Genomic DNA, 19,208 nt, shown 5'->3' with positions numbered 1-19,208 from the left:
AAATAATTTTTTTTAAAATACCTACCTGGACTTACCTTAATGTCCCTGAGGTGGGTCCCTCCATCCTTGGGTGTCCTCCTGGGGTGGGCAAGGGTGGCAGGGGGTGTCCCTGGGGGCAGGGGAGGGCACCTCTGGGCTCATTCTGAGCCCACAGGTCCCTTAACGCCTGCCCTGACCCAGGCGCTAAAATCCGGCGCTAATGCGGGTTTTTAAGACCCGCCCACTCCCGGGCGTCATTTTTGCCCGGGAGTATAAATCCTACGCATATGCATCGGAGTCATTTTTTAAGACGGGAACGCCTACCTTGCATATCATTAACGCAAGGAAGGTGTTCACGCAAAAAAATGACGCTAACTCCATGAACTTTGGCGCTAGACGCGTCTAACGCCAAAGTATAAATATGGAGTTAGTTTTGCGTCGAATTTGCGTCGAAAAAAACGACGCAAATTCGGCGCAAACGGAGTATAAATATGCCCCAAAGTCTATTGTTTAATACTCAATACGGTTTGTTTGGTATTTATTGAGAACTAAGTATATGATATATACCTTAAAAGTTTTTATTCCTGACATCATCCCTGTTAGCACGTCCCTCTGAAGCTCTTGCAGCATCAGGTCCTGGAGGTGGCAAGCGTGGGGGACTTTCTATATCATCTTCATCAGAATCGTCTCTTGCAGCATCACTTTGGAGTCTTTTACTTATGACTAAATTATGCAGCGTAGCAGAGGTAGCTATTATTTTGAAGCACATTGCTGGACCATACTCCAGACACTCCACTTTTATGCAGACATTGGAATCTGCCTTTAAGTAAACCAAATGTTCACTCAGTCGTGCTTCTTGATTGCCTGTGTGTAGCATTCTACCTTCTTTGCCTAAGTGTTCAGGGATGAAAGCATGGAGCCATGATCCATGGTGCTAATGCATATGTACTGTCACCTGCAATTTAACAAAGTTGTTTTAAAATTTCTGAAATACTTAAATGTCACCACTAAGATTAACTTTAAATAATTATCTAACAACCACCTGTCTCTAATCTCTACAATTGCTAGTCACTCATATAGTCCACAGTGTCTGAAGATGTTGCAGGTATGAGTGCTTCCAATGTAACGAACAGCTAGTTTTGTACTTACACATGTGGCATTAGGTACTACTTGAATATGTAATTACTTTTGGCTCTTTCTATTGTGATACACATACTCTGTTTCAAAGGGTTGACAAATTAGAAAATGTGTATTGCCTACACATCCAATCACCCGGGGGTAATGCGCTACTGCATTGAACTGCTTTTGTGTAGCTTCCAACTCAGCAGGTGTACTTGGAAATGCAATGTGTGAATTAATTCTAGGCATTATTGCGTCAAGAAAGTTTCTAAAAACATGCATAAGGAACTCTGTGAGATCCCTCATGGAACTGCAACAGTGTGTTGGTAGATGCCCGAAGTTGAAAGATGTAAGCTACACAAAACTGAATATTTGTAGGAACGGCACCACGGCATTGAGTACGCCTGTTTAGTACAAGGTCCGGATCATTAAGGAGTGACCTTTTTGTTGAACCTGTACCAAACATAAACCTTCTTATTTGTTTCATCAAATAGCCTCACCGTCCGTCTGAAAATCCTTTCTCTCCTCCTCGTCTTCCTCCTGCTCCTCTGTGGAACTTCAAGATTCCATCTTCCTTTCTACAGCATGGAATGCAGCCTTTGTGAAAGACTGTAATGCATTTTGACCCCACTTTAAACTTTGCACCTGGTTGCTACTTGCTTTCAAATGTGCAAGATGCTATGTTTTAACAAATTTGCTGTCGGCGAATGCTTTGTACATCGAAATATTAACTCACATTTTGGTAATCGCTTTTATTGGTTTGGTAATTGCCATTGTTTGCAAAAATAAAACCATCACTAAATATTTGTTGAGGTGTCCACCATTAGCTCTTCCTTGTAAATCAAAATCACCCTCTGTAGCTGTCCCTAACCAGTTTGTAACTGGTTAACAACTCGCTATTGTTTCGTACATCAGGCCTCTAGTTACTTACGCATTCAGAACTAACTACTGCCTTCAGTACCTGGCCCTAATATTTCTACCTGCCTTTTCACGAGAAAACGTGGGCACTAAACTGTGTGCATGTTATTTTCAACTGGAATGTAGGGCAGAATTATTTTCAAATTGTAAAGAATTCTTCGTGCGACCCTATCGACACTTTAAATATCACAAAAATAAGACAAATACGTTTTTCAACCAACATACTTACAATTCGTCTGCTTGCTGAACACTACCCTTGCATCTGCATCACGGAGCTGTGTACATGGTTTTGCTGAACACTTTTGGCTGCCCTTGCATCTGCATCACGGAGCTATGTACATGGTTCTACCGGTGCATTACTGTTGTTGACTCACTTACTCAGTGTGTGGTACAGAGCCATGACTGAAAGTTTGGCTTTGGCCAATGGGTCTGTAAACGCATCTGGTACATGTAGGAGCAATTGTCTACCCCTCTAGAGGACCCTTTTTAAAGACTCACCTGATATTTACTCCCGGCTTTTCTTGGGTCCCCATCATTGTGTAGGTTTTTCCTGAACCGGTCTGTCCATAAGCCAAAATGCTCACGTTATAGCCATCCACGCATGATGTAATAATGGGAAGCGTATCAGTAAACACATCTTCCTAGGAAGAAAGTCAATCTCAAGTTTATATTTATTTGAAAATAGCGACTTGAACATAATACCTTGTAGGTGAGTTGTAGCTTTTTACTAGTGACTAACGCCCTGACTGAGGACTTATACCCCTAAACCTTCTTTTACATTTCAGTCAGGGGTGTAGCTTTGGGGGGATGTTTGGTGTGTTACACCCCATCTAATAAATGGTGAGGTGTCTGTTGAAATTCACCAGCAAGTTTTACATACACACAGACAAAAACGCACACACAATCTCTCCCTTTCTTTGCTTTAAAGTCTGCAAAGATGTTGGTTATTTGACAAAATATTGGGTATGCGCTCACACAATACCCCTACCAATCCGTATTTGTCTCTCTGTCCACTGCCCCTTAACCCCTTAGCTGCTAGGCCAACCCCCAGTGCTGAGCCCTTTTTTGGCTATTTGGGGTAGTTCGCATTTAGGCCTTCATAACTTTTTGTCCACATAAGCTATCCATGCCAAATTTGCGTTCTTTTTTTCCAACATCCTAGATATTATAAAGGCGCACAGAGTTTGTGGGTTCCCCAGGAGGAGACCAAGAAGTTGGCCAATATACAGTGAAAATGCTGTTTTCTTCAAAAAATGGGAATAACGGACTGCAGAAGAAGGCTTGTGGGTTTTTTCCCTGAAAATGGCATCAACAAAGGGCTTGCAGTGCTAAAATCACCATCTTCCCAGCTTTCAGGAACAGGCAGACTTGAATCAGAAAACCACTTTTTTTAACACAATTTTGGCATTTTATTGGGACACACCCCACTTTCTCTATTTTCTGTGCTTTCAGCCTCCTTCCAGTTATTGAAAGAAATGGGTATGAAATCAATATTGGATCCCGGAAAGCTAAACATTTCTGAAAAGTAGACAAAATTCAGCAAGGGGTCATTTGTGTTTCCTACAGAAATTAACAGCTGAAATAAAAAATATTGAAATTGAGGTGAAAAAACTGCAATTTTTCCTCATTTTTTACTCTAACTTTTTCTTGCAATGTCAGATTTTTTAAAGCAATATACTGTTATGTTTGCTGCACTCTTCTGGTTGCGGGATATATAGGGCTTGTAGGTTCATCAAGATCCCTAGGTACCCAGAGCCAACAAGTAAGCTGCACCTTGCAATGGGTTTTCATTCTATACCGGGTATACCACAATTCATTTGCTGACATATAAAGATTGAAAAATAGGTATCAAGAAAACCTTTGTATTTCCAAACATCACATTTTTACGTTGAAAACTGACGTGTTTTTTGGAAAGTGCCTAGCTGTGGATTTTGGGCTCTACCTCAGCTGGCACCTAAGGAAACCTATCAAACCTGTGCATTTTTTAGAACTAGACACCTAGGGGAATCCAAGATGGGGTGACTTGTGGGGCTTTCACCAGGTTCTGTTACCCAGACTCCTTTGCAAACCTCAATATTTGGCCAAAAAAAACACTATTTCCTCACATTTCGGTGACAGAAAGTTCTGGAATCTGAGAGAAGCCATGAATGTCCTTCCACCCTTTTCATTATGTTTTTTAAAAAAAAAATAATTGTAAAAACAATTTCTTACACCCCTGGGAGGTGCGATCAGGCCTATTATTTTTAATACAATATTTCTATTACAAATGTCTTACAAACAAAAGGCATACTGTTAGACCTGAGAGCCTTAGGGTGGTCATCCCCCAACTTTTTGCCTGCCTCCCTCCACTTTCTTGACACTGTTTTTGCTGGTTTTAGGACTCTGCACACTTTACCACTTCTAACCAGTGCTAACGTGCATATGCTCTCTCCCTTAAACATGGTGACATAGGTTCATTCTCAATTGGCCTATTTGATGTCCCTAGTAAAGTGCACTACATGTGCCCAGGGCCTGTAAATTGAATGCTACTAGTGGGCCTGCACCACTAGTTCTGCCACCCACATAAGTAACCCCTTAACCATGTCTCAGGCCTGCCACCTTAACTTGGCATTTAAAAGTACTTGCCAAGCCCTAAACTCCCCTTTTTCCACATACAAGTAACCCCTAAGGTAGGCTCTAGGCAACCCATAGGGAAGGGTGCTATGTAGGTAAAAGGCAGGGCATGCACATGTATGTTTTGTATGTCCTGGTAGTAGAGAACTCCTAGATTCGTTTTCCACTACTGTGAGGCCTGCTCCTTTAATAGGATAGCATTAGGACTACCCTCATATACTGTTTGAGAGGTAGATTCTTATCAGAAAGGGGTAACTAGGTCATATTTAGTATGGTCAGAATGGTAAAAGAAAATCCTGCTTATTGGTGAGGATGGATTTTATATTACTATTTTAGAAATGCCACTTTTAGAAAGTGGGCATTTCTCTGCACTTCAAATCCATCTGTGCCTTACAGCCTATCTCTAATCAACCACAAACACAGGACACTCTGTCACACCTGCATTCATCTTCCTGGGCTGAAGGGTGGAGGGCCTGACACTTACATTTCAAAGGCTAGGGGCCTGCTCTCACAATGGACTGCCAAACCCCCTATTGGGACCCTGGCAGACAGACCTGTACTGAAAGGGGAACCTGTGCACTTCAAACCCACTCTTTGAAGTCTCCCCCACTTCAAAGGCATTTTTGGGTTTAAAAACTGTGCCCCTGACCCCACCAACTTAGACTTCTCTGGATCTACACCTGCACCTTGTCAGAAGACCTGCCTGGCAGCCCAAAGGACTCTCTGGACTGCTTTGCTGCAACAGGCTGCTGCCCTGCTGTTGCCCTGCTGCCCTGCTGGCCTCTGACTGTGCTGGAAGGACTCTGCTTTCCTCCAGAAGTGCTTTCTAAGGACTTGGATTGAGTTTGCTTCCTGTTTCCTGAAGTCTCAGGGCCCAAAAAACTGCACCAACTAGCTTTTTGCTAGTTTCCTACTTTAGCAACGCCTTTACGACTTCAGCGAAACCAGCTACGCCGCAGCCTGCTCCCGCTCCATGGACCTCGCTGCACGCCATGACTTCGGCCTGAAACGCAAATCTGATGTTGCCACGACTCTGCTGACATCACTCACGGTCATCGCGACACTGCAAAGTCAATATATCACATCCTGAAGGACCGGAACCAGCCACCCCGCCGGGTCACAAAGGATCGACGCATCACGGATGACATCATAGCAACTCCCCTGGAATCCGGACAGAACCGACGCCTCACCTCCACCTGCTTCGCAGCGTGGAACCAATGCCTCATCTCCTCGGATACCGTAAGGGACTCACGCCACACCAACTCCAGCAACCCCTCTCTCTGACTATGTGCGACATGCTTGTTTTTCATTTTCCAAAAGTGCTGTACCTGGGGGTCCAAGTGACTCCGTGACTGGCACCATTGGTGTCGGATTGTTGGGAATGACTCCGTCAACAACGCCGTAATAGCTCCAGTTGGAGCTATTATGTTTTCTAGGCACTTTAGTTGGAGTTAATCTTTAAAAAATCATAACTCTGCTTATGTACATTGAATTTTCATTGTTTTGACCTTATTGTATTCAGATAAATAGTCTCTATTTTTCTAAACCTGTGTTGTGTCTTCCTTTGGTGTTTTCACTGTGTTAAGGTATGATTTATTGTACAAAAACTTTGCACATTGCCTTCTAATTTAAGCCTGACTGCTCAGCGTCAAGCTACCAGAAGGTGGGCACAGGATAATTTGGATTGTGTGTGACTTACCCTGGCTAGGATTGTGGCTCCAACTTGGGTGTATACCTCTGCCAACTAAAGACCCCATTTCTAACGCATACTTTTCACAAAACAGATACACTTCAACTAATAAAAAAACATGTAGGTGGCAGAGTAAAAAAATTGTCTGAGGCAGTCTACTGCAAACCAGATTACCAAACTGGTTCTGGAAGGTTTGTATTGAGATTCAAAGGCAGGTATGTGCATTTAGGAAAGTTAAAGGTGGGAATAGTAGCTAACAGTGGGGCAGCAAATATATATTCCTAGCCAATCAGCTAAGAAAGTGTGCGATAACAAATGCATATTCCTATAATGTACAATTTTGGATGTCAAAGAAATTCCAGTTCAAAAGAGTTCTGTTTCTCTTGAAAAGCTGTGAATGTTTGTTTTTGATGGGTTGAATACTTTTTTGACATTAATCATCTGCAATAATACAATAACAAGGGATGCCTGGGAGGGATACAGTGCATCCATCAGATGACTCCGGAGGTGGGTGCAGTAAAGTAAAAAAAGGGGGGGGGGAATAAGGGACCTCGACAGGGGCTTCAAAAGGAGACAACATGAGATTGTCAAATGTAACAAGGGGAAAAAAAATTCAGTCTTGGAGGGAGTGGAGGTTTAGATGGAGTGTAAACAGTGGATGTAAACGGAAGAGAGAGGCTATGAGAAGATATAGGAGGGAGAGAGATGTTTTAGGGTGAATGGCACTGTGTAAATAAACTGAAGATGGTAAGGACAGGAGTGATCTTCATGAGATTAGAGAATGGATAGATGGTAGAGGATAAAAAACTCACAAAAAGGGGGCTAGAGAGATGGGTATGGTTCAAAGAGGAGATGAGGGGGATCAGGCAAAAGGCTTGAACATGGGTCTTGTGTAATCCATTGGGGATCTAGGTGGACTGAACCAAATGTTTCTGGTATCCAGGTGGGAAGAAGGGAAACAGTGCTGGTCGTAGTGGCCATCAAATATTCAGATCTCTGGTATTGTCCAGGGTGACTCATGGCCACCAGTCTGAAGTGATGGAGCTGTCTGGTGTAGTCCACTTGACAACTGCAACACAGTAATTTTTCTGATGGCAATGTGGGAAAAGGGGAAGAACAAGGGACAAAAAAGCAGAGGATGATGGTAATATATATATATATATACATATATGCATATATATGTATATATATATATATATATGTGTGTACATACACACATACAACAGTTGGCTTGTGCCTGCCCCTGGTTGTAGAAATGTTATAGTGGAAATATATTTCAGTTTTTTGGTGAGGCTGTTTCAGTCACTTATTTCATTTCTTTGTGGCTGAATGTATCCTTTGGGATACAGATTTTTGTCGTAAGTGGCTGTTGCTTTCTTGTGAGCCTTCATCTTCCAGTATATTTACAGTCATCACTAAGTAGTTATAGTTAGGACCTAGTTATCATAGAAAGAGTGTTTTTGGTTTGCTAATAACTCTGGTGCCATTCAGCACATCTTCACAAAACCTTTAAAAAAAATCATCCACCTCAGGGTTTTCCTCTGAATATTTGGGGTGATCTGTGAAGTGGCAGCTGAGGAAAAAACGGTAGAGTCCCAAATGCAACTTCCCCATGCAAATTCCATAGGAAGGTTTGAAAAGAGCTAAAGCTAAAACAGCTGAAAGGAATTACACCAAATTTGACAAGCTACATCTTTACCCAGAAAGTGTGCTTTTTGTGATTTGGTGTCATTCTATTTGGTAGTTTTTGAGAAATTAAGGGTCAACATGTACGTACATCTGTACTGCTGGGCTGAAATTTAAAAATGTGAGCCTCTGATTGTTTGAGCGAATGTTCTGACTGGCTGGCCACAACATGAAAAGAAATGTTGGGGCACCCACTAGAGGACTCAGAAACGTGGTCCTTTGTCCTGAATATGTTTTAAAAAAATAATATAAGAGGGCAGAGTAGGGATACGCTGCTCCCCTAGCAATCTTGGGGGCTAGGGCCTCCCGGGGCAATTTTTTTAAAAAGGTCTTTTGTCTTGATCCTGCTGTTCTCCAAAAGGTATTACGCTTAATTGGAGTCTTTTTTTAAAAAATGACCTCTGGGGTAAGCCAGGGCCAAAAACCACATTTAATATTTAAGATAATGGGAAGGGAGGCATGCACTTCCTCTGGTGGGTCATCTCTAGAGAAAAATGGGTGATTCTTAGTGTACAAGCCTGTCTGTTCTTGGTCTACTGAATGAACCAGCTAATAAATGTGGAGTAAGCATGGATGCTTTTAGTAACTCAAACCTTTCCTGTTGTGTACTGGACATAGCCATTGTTATTCGTTTCTGCAATCAGTAATCATAATTAATAGGAGGGCCAACAACTGAAGGCTAACGGCCAGAATTAGAGTTTGGAAGCTGGTTCTCTGTGTCACAAACTTGATGGAGATCCTTCCGCCTTATTAGAAGTGCACTTAATGCACCTGTACTAAGGCAGGCAGGATATTTGCCACATTTATGACAGAGTAACCAGTCTGCTAACCTCAAAATCAAGCCTTAAGTCATTAAATACTTTCAAAATCTTTTCAAACTAAACATTAGGAGTAACCAATCAAATTTTATGCGTCATATCCATGACACCACTTTAGGGGACCATGGGTTCTCTCAAAAAATACATATGTGCTTAAGTGGAAAGTAGTTATCTGGGATTTCAAATGAATCCCTGGTGATCACATACAACTCCTACACATATTATTAACATGCAATGATTTATTTCACCTCGAGTACAGAGGTATAGTGACTTATTATTTCATTTAGAGTATGGACATGCAGTAATTTATGCTTTCTCTTACGGTACAGACAAGCATCGGTTTATTTCATGAAATTCTCGTATTATACTGAATATTTTATAAACTCTGGCCAAAAGTGCACCCAGGACCAATCATTAGTACTACATGTAAATTAAATACCAAATTAAACAAATACCTGAGTACTTTGAGGAGAAAAGACTTTGTCAAAGGAAAACTTTTTTCTGCTGCCATTTTGGTTAACATGAATTTCATCATCTGAAGGAAAATCCAAACAGCTCTGTGACTGTGTATCCGGCCGGCATCTACAGAAGACCCTGATGTTCCCCCGCAGCTCCTGAAGCTGGTTGTAAAGTAGTTTCCTCTCTAGAGCTTCCCTTTGGTACAGAGCACGGAGTTCCTCTGTTTCCTTTGCTGCTCCCAATTCGAAGTCTTTCATTTTAAGTACAGTGTTACCTAGATCGTTCATACGGCGAGAAAGGTCTGACAGGTGGCGGCCAATAGAAACTTTAAGGTGCTGGTTGCAAATATTAAGTTCTCGTGCAACTCTCAGTAGGCTGGTGACTTTGTGGGGCTCCAAAAGATGTTTTGGAGGAATGGGCGCAGGCAAAGAAGCAGGGTTGTGGTGTATAAATGGGCCTTTTTGCAGAGTACTAATTATATCAAGGTCCTTCTCATGCTCATCTTCTAACTTTATCACTCTAGCATTTAAAGAGTCGATTATGCGGTTCAGACTGTGGTTCTCCTCTTGAAGATGCTTGCATTTCACATAGAAGTTTTTAATTTCCTTCTCTTTTTCTTGAAGTGCATGTTGTAGACATTCAATTTTCCTTTCCTTTTCCCAGAGATCGCTTTAAAGAATAACAAAATGCAAATTGTTACGACTACAGATATATTCAAGCAGTGCTGTAAGTGTAAAATTTGAGAAATAACAGTATACTAATGTTTTTGAGAACTGATCTACATTCGTGGCTTCAACAGTTCAACAATGCTTGTCTGTGACTACTCAGGCAAGACTGTGGAATACTGACAAAGATGGCTAACTTTGAGGAATGTGATGTGTCTGTAGCTGCACTCACTTACTGGATTAGATTGTACAGCTTTAAAAACTCTTCTAGCAGTTGTAGAACATATCATGTATTTTCTGCCACAATATGTTATGTTACAGATTAGCCTAAGCAGAAGTGGAGCACGCTCCTTGCAGCAAAAACCTGGAACAGCCTCCCCATGCACCTCCGGACCATCACCTCACTTCTGAAATTCTGAATGGCCCTCGAGACCTGGCTGCTCGAATAAGCCTCAGGGACCGCAAGCACCTGGATACTTTATTGGCTGATTAGCTGCGTTTTCAAAATCCTGATTGATTGATTGAGCCTATCACCAAAATTGAATCCAGACATAAGACACTGCATTACATGAAGTGCCCCAGGGGCCCAACAGGCATGTGCACCTGTTTTCTGGCCCCACCCGACGGCACTGTAGTATTGCAGAAGGGGCTTTAGACACTTGTGCATCCCCTTCTGTAATGCAGATAGAGCTGGTATACATGCGGCACTGGTGCTACCTTAAAGGGGCCTTTGCTCATTTGCATGTGGGTGTGGTCCTATGCAACTGAGGGAAACATTTTGCCTCTGCTCCTTTGTCATTTTATGGGCCTGGGTGCCGAGGCAAAGCGAGCATTCAAGAGGCAAAAACCATGAAGGGTTATTAAAATTTAAAGTGCAAAACAGGAAAAATGCAAATGCAAATGCAGAAGCAATCCCAATACGTCATTACAAATACATAAATATCAGTTAGCCTGAAGGCTCCCAATAAGAGAAACAATGCTATAATGAGATTAAATCGGGTACCTATACTGTCTCAAATGTGCAACAAATCAATAAGAATATCTGACAGCATTTCTAGTAGAGACCCAAAACCAAAAAGATCTGATTCACCCCCAAATTCAAGGATTTATATAGCCATTTGTAGCATAGGGAAATATGAAAATCACATTTCATATTTCTAAAACATCACATAATCCTACCATTTTAGCACTAACCCACCACATTAATATTGATTCACTCCTTCTGACCTAATGTCATCCGAAGGTGTCACATGAACGAGAACAACATAAAACAATTGTGAATGAAAGCAATACAGTGAGTTAGCAGGAAGAGCCTTGAAAAACACATGATGATTTCCTTTCAATTACAATAGCCTCATAGTAATACACATACATGCTATTATTAATGCACAAATATAGTTCAAATGTGGATTAACTTCTACTCAATAATGCTGACAAATAATAAATATCTCCTATTGAAATTCTTATTTTATAGTTACAAACGTGCTACAAATGTAATGCATTTTGTAGGACGTTTAAACTATTAATGGTCTGATAGTTAACAGATAAGGGGCCCTTTTACATGCTAAACATGTCTCAACCTCGCATTAGGGTTTTCCTGTTCTCTAAATCAAGTCCGATGTAAATCATCTTTCTCAGACAAAATACAAGTACAACTCATGCTTTGTTACTTATTTTCTCTGGCGTTCCAATGTTGAACACTCTGCACACTTTACCACTGCTATTCAGTGCTCAAGTGCTTGTGCTCTCTCCTTAAAATATGTTAGATTGGCTTATACCCAATTGGTAAATTTAATTTACTTCTAAGTCCCTAGTAAAGTGCCAGAACCTGTTCCCAGGGCCTATAACTTAAATGCAACTAGTGAGCCTGCAGCACTGATTGTGTCACCCACTTAAGTAGCACTTTAAACAAGTCCCAGGCCTGCCATTGCAGCCTGTGTATAAAGTTTTAAACTACCACTTCGACCTGGCAAAATAAACATTTTGTCTGGCCCAAACCTTCCTTTTTAGGTTTTGCCTGCTAGGGAAATCTATTATATTTAAAAAAAAAATCTGAAAAGGGCTGAAAACCCACCCATTACTTACCGATACTCACTATTGGCTGGCTCCCAAGTGGTTCCTATGTCTCTCTTGTTTCCTTACCTACTATTGGTTAATGCCTCTCTTTGCCTCCATCTTCTTCCTGGACTTTGAATCTTTGTGCCGTCCTGCAGTGGAGTCTTGCTCAAGTACTGCTTCCGGTGGCTCCTGTCCTTACGCTGCAGGGTCCTACAGTGCAGGCAATATTTTTTTAACTTTTCCACATGCACTCTTTGAGTGCATGTCCCTGCAGCCATCTCCTTCACCCCAGCTTAAAGTAAAAAGTCGACAAGGGACAAATGGTTGGGGCATACCATGCTGTTGTTGAAGTCCACGACCATGCTTGAATGGTTTTCAGCGAGGGCACCAGCAGTGTATTTTGCATACCGCATGTTTAACAGACGTACTCTTACGCCACAGACTAACAAACTGAATTAAAAAAATGGCATTCAAATGTCCAAATCAATTTCATTTCAGTTTTGTATGCGGTTGTGAGTGGTGGGAGGTAGGGGCGTGCTACTAATAAAAGAGATAGGTTGCCTGACATGGATCTCTGGCATGTATGCAAAGAGAGGCACAAAAACCACATACCAGTCCTCTGTGACTTCATGTAGAAGCTCCTGCTAAAAACAGGGAATATTGTTTGCCACGTTTGGCTGGTCTGAATTATCTGCAGTGTGCGTGCAGCAGCTAGCCAAGGAAAACTATTTTCATTTTCTATTTCTAACTGTATTTTCTGCTCTCTGTAGCAGCCGGCTGTCTTCATTTCCAAAGGCCATTAAAATTGGTAATGTCAGGTAGCAGGCGGCTTGCCCAGGCCGACCTCTCCCTATGTATGCAGCACTCAGTGATTTCATTGTTTAACAATTTCATTTGATGGAGTTTAATATTGCTTTTAAACTTGGCGAGCGAGTCTGTTCATTTTGTGCTCCAGCTCCCTGTAATTTCAGTCTGCACTTTACTTGTGTACGCTATACAAGGTTCTTGTGTGGGAGAAGTCAAGGCAGAGGGAAGTCAAATCTTCTGCACAATTATTTCTAATAACATATACCTGTCCCCATGGTCATACTGGCCTATAGGGTAGGTTGGCAGACATAGAAAGGCTGGTATGACAGGTCAGTGCATGGACTAGTTTTTTAGCTGTTTGTGGGCCTGGTTTATGGTCGATCGGGCCAGGCTTTAGGTTTCACCTATATGGCGCTTGTGCTGTGATAGGGAAATCTATTGTATTTAAATAACAAGCATTAGCAAAGCCAATAGGCTTTGCCCCTGCTAAATATATTGGTTTCGTTAATGTTTTTTAGACATAATACACAGCAGTGCGAGCTGCTGTTCAGCCTGCCTTATAGTTAAAAAAGGCTCTATGACACAATCTATGCTGGGTGCATCATAATGCTTTTTTAAACTTTAAGACATGCTGCACAGCAGCTTGTGCTGTTGTGTAACATTCTAAAAAAAATTACAAAATCAATAGATTTTGTAAAGGCGAAACCTATTGGCTTTTCCAATGCTTGTTAATATATATGTTACCCCTGAGGTACACCCTGGACAGCCCAGATGGCAGAGTGCAATGAATTTAAAAAGTAAACATGTACTTTTAAGTTTTACACATCTTAGTAATGAAAAACTATCTCATTTATTTCACTATTGTAAAGCCTACCTTTCCCATATGATAACATTTGAGTTACCTCATTACACTTTATAACTATAATTTCCAAATGAGACCATGTAATCATTTCATGTTTGGTGTCTCTGGAAGTGTAATTTTAAATCCCAATTTATCCATAAATCAGATTGTAAGTTACAATTTTGAAAAGGCTACTTTTAGAAAGTTCAAAAACAACAAGGTGATGGATGGAGTGCTCAAATTATTCTCAGCAACTGGCAATTGCTCTGGGTCACATCCTAATCCACAGTTTTGTGCCCACCATGCCACCTCAGTTTAGACCCAGCCATATGCAAATCAGTATTGACCCAAGTCCTCATGGGAGTAGTCCAGCCCAAACTGCCAGACTAGGTCTTCTCTGAACCGCAACATAAACAACCTAGGATAGGGAAATAACAGGCGTTCAACAAACTTGCACCCAGACTCTGCCATCTGTGAGTTTACCCTGCCAAGTGGGCTTAAGGTGCTTTGCCAACCACTGTGGAACAAGCCAAACCAATGCACCTCCTTTGCTGTGTGGTGCAACCCGAGCAAAACCGAAGAATCTTCGCTGCTGCGTGGATTGGACCCACGCAAAGACCTGCATCGCCGCCACAGCCCAAATCACCATCGGAACTGCTGCTGTGCAATATATTCTTGCGGCATGCCCTTGCAGCGCTCGTCGACGGCAGCCTCGATGACGATGCCGGACTCCGCATCACATCTCCTCGGAGCAGACTCATCGCCCGACTGCCCACCGCATCCTAGATGCCGGATTTCACATCTCAATCTCTGTTGATGAGATTCTTCACAATGATGCAGGCCCTCACATCGCAACTTCTACACATCTCGGGAACAAACGCATCGCTTCGGCTGCGCGACTCAACTTCAAGGCAGATCCTTGCAAAGCTCCCAAACCAGGATCTAAGGTACTGTGTTTAGCGGGCCTAACTGTGTCCCTGTAGCCAGCCCACACTCCATCGCAGTCAGCATGAACTTGTGATTTTGGCCTGGTCCGACGTGACCAGACACCCCCAGTTGGCACTTTGTGCTTTTTGGCATTATTTTCACTAGAATCTTTACAACTGAATATGTCTAGTTCTAATGATTGGATTTTTGTCCTTCTTGTCTTGTTTTATTTATTCAATTTTACTCTATCTAACTGGAGGTGGGATACTTTTTGAGTGGTGCTTTCCACTGTATTACTGTTTGAAGTGCTGCACAAATACTTTACACATTGTTTCTAAGTTAAGCCTGACTGCTCTGTATCAAGCTACCAGACGGTTGAGCACAGGTTAATTTGGTGCCTCACCCTGAAAAGGATCGTGGTTACTGCTTGATCAGGGCTCACACCCCAGTTAATCAAAAACCCAATTAAGCACAAAAGTTTTAAAAAAATGTAAATGTATTATTATTATTTTTTTTTAATATTGATATTTGAGGATATTATGCAATAATAATTTTCTTTCATAATCATTGTGAAACAAATTGGAGTTGTACTTGCATCGCATATCATTAACGAATAATACCAATAATGCAAAGGAGAGGACATGTTTAAAGGGATTCACACAATGGTGTTTGCCTAAGAGAGAGAACAAAGTAAAATGACATATATTGGCAGATAGGAACACCAGGGTCCATCCATTCTGTACATGTTTTGCCCAAAATTGGATTATAGTTTAAGTAAATATTCTCTGACTTCACTTCTGCCTCCTCAATCCTCTTTGGATCTTTTTAAATGTGTTTCTTTTTTACCTCAATAACTTTTATACAAGGATGATTCAATGTATTTGTTACTCTTTCCATGGTAAACTATTTTCTAATGTTCTTCCTGCATTTCAATTGATTAATGCGATGTTATGCATGACTTCTGTAGGAAGCCCATATTGATTAAACTAGATTCTAAATCTGGTAACTCACTTCAAGGATGTAGCAACAGTTGATAACAAAACTCCTTACCCACTGTTGCTACATCATAAAAGCCTTCCAGGTTTTATGGGAGCCTGTCAGCACAGTGCTGTCTTTTTAGGGTCGAGCCTGCGTCGCATGCACTTGCGCATGCGTATCACTAGCGAGACGCTTTAAGAATTAAAAAGGGCTCGGAGCCCTGTCCACATCACGTCAGTGTCTTTCATTGGCTCGTGGGCTTGCCTGTTAGAATCTGCTTGCTTTCATTAGAGGAAGGCACGCATACGTCATGCCTTTTCTGGTGGATAGCCCTCCTCCAGCGCATCGACCAAGTACAGAAAACATGCGAGGCTCGCTGTTTTCCGTCCGGCTCGTGGACTACTTTTTCTCTATTTTCCCAGCGCGATCTCGCTTGTTTACATCTGATTCTACCAAGAACTTGCCGAAAAAAAGCGTAAAATTGTAATAACCCTGCTTAACTTGGTGTTCTCCTGTGAAATAATACATCTGCTGTACTTTAGTTTGTCTTGATTATTTTCTGTCGAAGGACTGGGGATTAGAAACACACATTTTGTGTTACATATTCATAGAAAGTATTCCGGGAAGACTCTAAAGAAATGCCGCTTTGCTATTTGCTTTTAAATATAACACATTTAAGAGGACTACACTCAGCCCACACGTTACATTTTGCTCATTTTGAGTTACATACGATAAGGCTGAGCCCGTGTGCTCGAGGCCTTTGGCGTGTTCTGTGAGCGAAACCAGATGGACCCCGACCTAATGCTCAACGTTTCTTCTCCCCTACAATTGTGCTTTGTCACAACAGAGCATCGGAAGACACATTTGCCTAAACTGGCTTCAGCCACAGTCACAGTAAAGTGGGCCAGAAGGTCAGCTGCTTGCAGGAAGGATTATGGGCCTGTTTATTTTGCAATAAATCAAGACAACCGTATTCCTGTTCCTATAGCAGGGCCTTACTGTGAATGCGCATCCCCTTGGGTACCAAAGGGCTTGATTTGAGGACACCCGCATTCACCAGCCGAACTCCTTTTCTGGGGGGCTCCAGAGGTGGGGGCGGGGGGGGGGGGGTAGAATGCAAGAATGACTAGGTCTAAAAGCATCCCTCTTGGGAAGTCTATGAAAAAATTTCAGGATAATGTATGTTTCCATCCCATTACATAATGCGGTATTATGTGACATACCATCACCAAGGACACAGCACATAGTGCTAATGCATGAAAAGCAACATGTAGCAGTATGTATAAATAGAATTGACTGGCATCCTCCCTGTAGCAAAGCTAAATATAGCCCACAGCTTCCCTCTGTGGACTGGTTTCCATTTGCTGAAGGTCGATGATAGCAGCCTGCCTTCTTTTTCAAGGTGGTTTGGCGCCTTTTCAGAATCGCTGACCTTTGCACTAATAGACATTTAGCGCAGAATTATCAAACCCGTTTACATACATTCAGTACTGCTGAGACGATGTAGTGACAAAGCCTGATTGGCCGTACTGGGCATTGGGTGTTTCCTCGGGAGGCTGCAAGGGTCGGGGGCCGCTTTTGTTACTGGGGGAGTGTGTGGGGGCAGCTTTGTAGCAGTGCAGCAGTTTTAAAAGCACTTAAGAGTTCCTTATGTATCCAACTGTTTTCAGGCAACAATAAAAGTGCCCTTATTACCTATTTATTATATGTTTGGGAGAGGCTACCAAGCTCACAGCGTGCACACCCTCTGCCGAGGGACCCGCTCCAATCAGACCCGTGCATGTGCCCACTTTCTGACTGTTCCATTTTTTAAATGCAGTAAAATGTGTAGAATGGATGGTTATAGTACGACATCTTGCTCACTTTATGAACATTTGTAGCACTATATGAGTGTATTAGGTATCCCCAGTCTGTATTTAATAAGTGTGTATTATGGGAAATGCAGGTGGTAACAACTTCTGGCGGTGCTATCTATTACTTCTCTCCTCTTTCCATGTATCGAATGGGATAGAATACACGTGGGATGACATCAACAATACATACAGTTACAATATATTAAAACAATGCAAGTGTGGCCTGAAAATATATCATTACAAAGCACACCCTAGCATTAGTAGCCTAAAAGCCTAGAAAGAGCAAGGATGGTGTGATGATGTGCTTTTGGCAGATCTGACATTCCGATACAGTTGTAGGTGATGGCTTATCGTCATCATTATTTATTGCATTGGGTAAACTAAGCATGCCTCAGTTGTCAAATCAGAAAACTAGACTTATATTTTATGGTAAATACATATAAAATTGACACAGATTGATATTTTCATTAAGTGGTGCATGCACATTAAACACATAAAACAGTATCCTTGCCACATCACTATTTAGCTATGCATCTAGCACAGAAATCATCATCAACCTTTCAGGAGAACAAGACATTTAAATCTTCAGTGCCTCAGTTATCCAAAGGCAGGGTGAATATGCACATCAAACTGTGTCAACTCCAGCAAGAATAAGCATTTAGTATGCCTCTTGAAAGATATTGTTCAATTTTGTTTAAACGCGTTTTTACTGTTGCCAGTGGGCCTGGGTTCATTTGCTACCGAATGAAAAACAAATTTTTAAGCCTGTGTTTGCATGCATTGGTACATTGCAAGTGCTTCAACTGTCTGTTACAAAGATGAAGTATCCAAAGCCATAACCCTCTCGAGTCAAGCACATGTCATTGCGTCACCATGCAGAAGTATCGTAGCCTTTTTAGGGTTGAGTCTGCACTGCATGCACTTGCGCATGCTTATCACTTGTGAGAAGCTTTAGGAGTTAGAAAAGGGTCCGGAGCCTCATCCACGTCACGTCAGTGTCTTTCATTGGTTCGTGGGCTTGCCTGTTAAAATCTGCTTGCTTTCATTAGTGGAAGGCACGCATACGTCATGCCTTTTCTGGTGGTTAGCCCTCCTCGAACGCAGCGACCAAGTACTGAAAACATGTGAGGCTCACTATTTCCCGTCAGGTTTGTGGACTACTTTTTCTCTATTTTTGCAGCACGATCTCGCTTGGCAGAGGTCGAGCGCTTTGCATAATATCGACCCTGTTACATAGTTAATTGCACTTTTGCTGGTTACGTACATAATTGCACTTTTGCAGATAAGTTTCATTACGAGTGAACTGTAGCAGCGCAATCGCGCTATTTTTTTTCTTTTAATGTGGCAAGTAAAATCCAGTTGCGAGCTTACAACTGGTAATAGCTGTAACTCGGACAAATGCGAGACCCTAGTGCATTGCAAATGCTTGTTGCTTTTACTGAAAGCAGAAAACACAGCTGCAGGACGGGGAAGGAAGGCAGGGAAGGTGGTGGGGGTTGTTTAAGGATGGCAGATAAGGCATGTTTTTTCACACTTGGGTCAGGGAAGAGAGGCCATGTGATGTATGGCTTCCCATTATTCATTTGTCCCTGCATAGCAGCTGAAGGCAGAGGAAGATGAGTTTGAGGGCCATACATAACATCAAATTATAAATGGGTAAAAAGTGAATTACATACATTTTTTTCATCTCAGGGTTCTAAGTGACATCATAGACAACTCCAGCTTCGCTGAAGGAGACTGTCTGATGACTATCAGAACCCCTAGGTGAAAAACATCCTCGTAATTCACTGTTACCCG

General features: G+C 41.9%; 1 protein-coding gene across 1 annotated transcript in view; it reads right to left on the bottom strand.

Moving 5' to 3' along the window:
• The window catches only part of LOC138287930 (kinesin-like protein klp-3), a 549,187-nt gene that overhangs the window by 273,764 nt on the left and 256,215 nt on the right, over positions 1-19,208 (bottom strand). Inside the window, exons 8-9 of the mRNA XM_069228961.1 lie at positions 9,279-9,951; positions 2,515-2,657 (exon numbers count right to left, since the gene is read on the bottom strand). Of these exons, the coding sequence (XP_069085062.1) occupies positions 2,515-2,657; positions 9,279-9,951 (816 nt within the window). The remainder of the gene's footprint in view (positions 1-2,514; positions 2,658-9,278; positions 9,952-19,208) is intronic.

The sequence above is a fragment of the Pleurodeles waltl genome, chromosome 4_1 (genome assembly GCF_031143425.1).
Source record: "Pleurodeles waltl isolate 20211129_DDA chromosome 4_1, aPleWal1.hap1.20221129, whole genome shotgun sequence".
NCBI classification, from domain to species: domain Eukaryota; kingdom Metazoa; phylum Chordata; class Amphibia; order Caudata; family Salamandridae; genus Pleurodeles; species Pleurodeles waltl.
The sequence above is the reverse complement of the archived record's forward strand: the minus strand, read 5'-3'. Positions and strand labels throughout refer to the sequence as shown.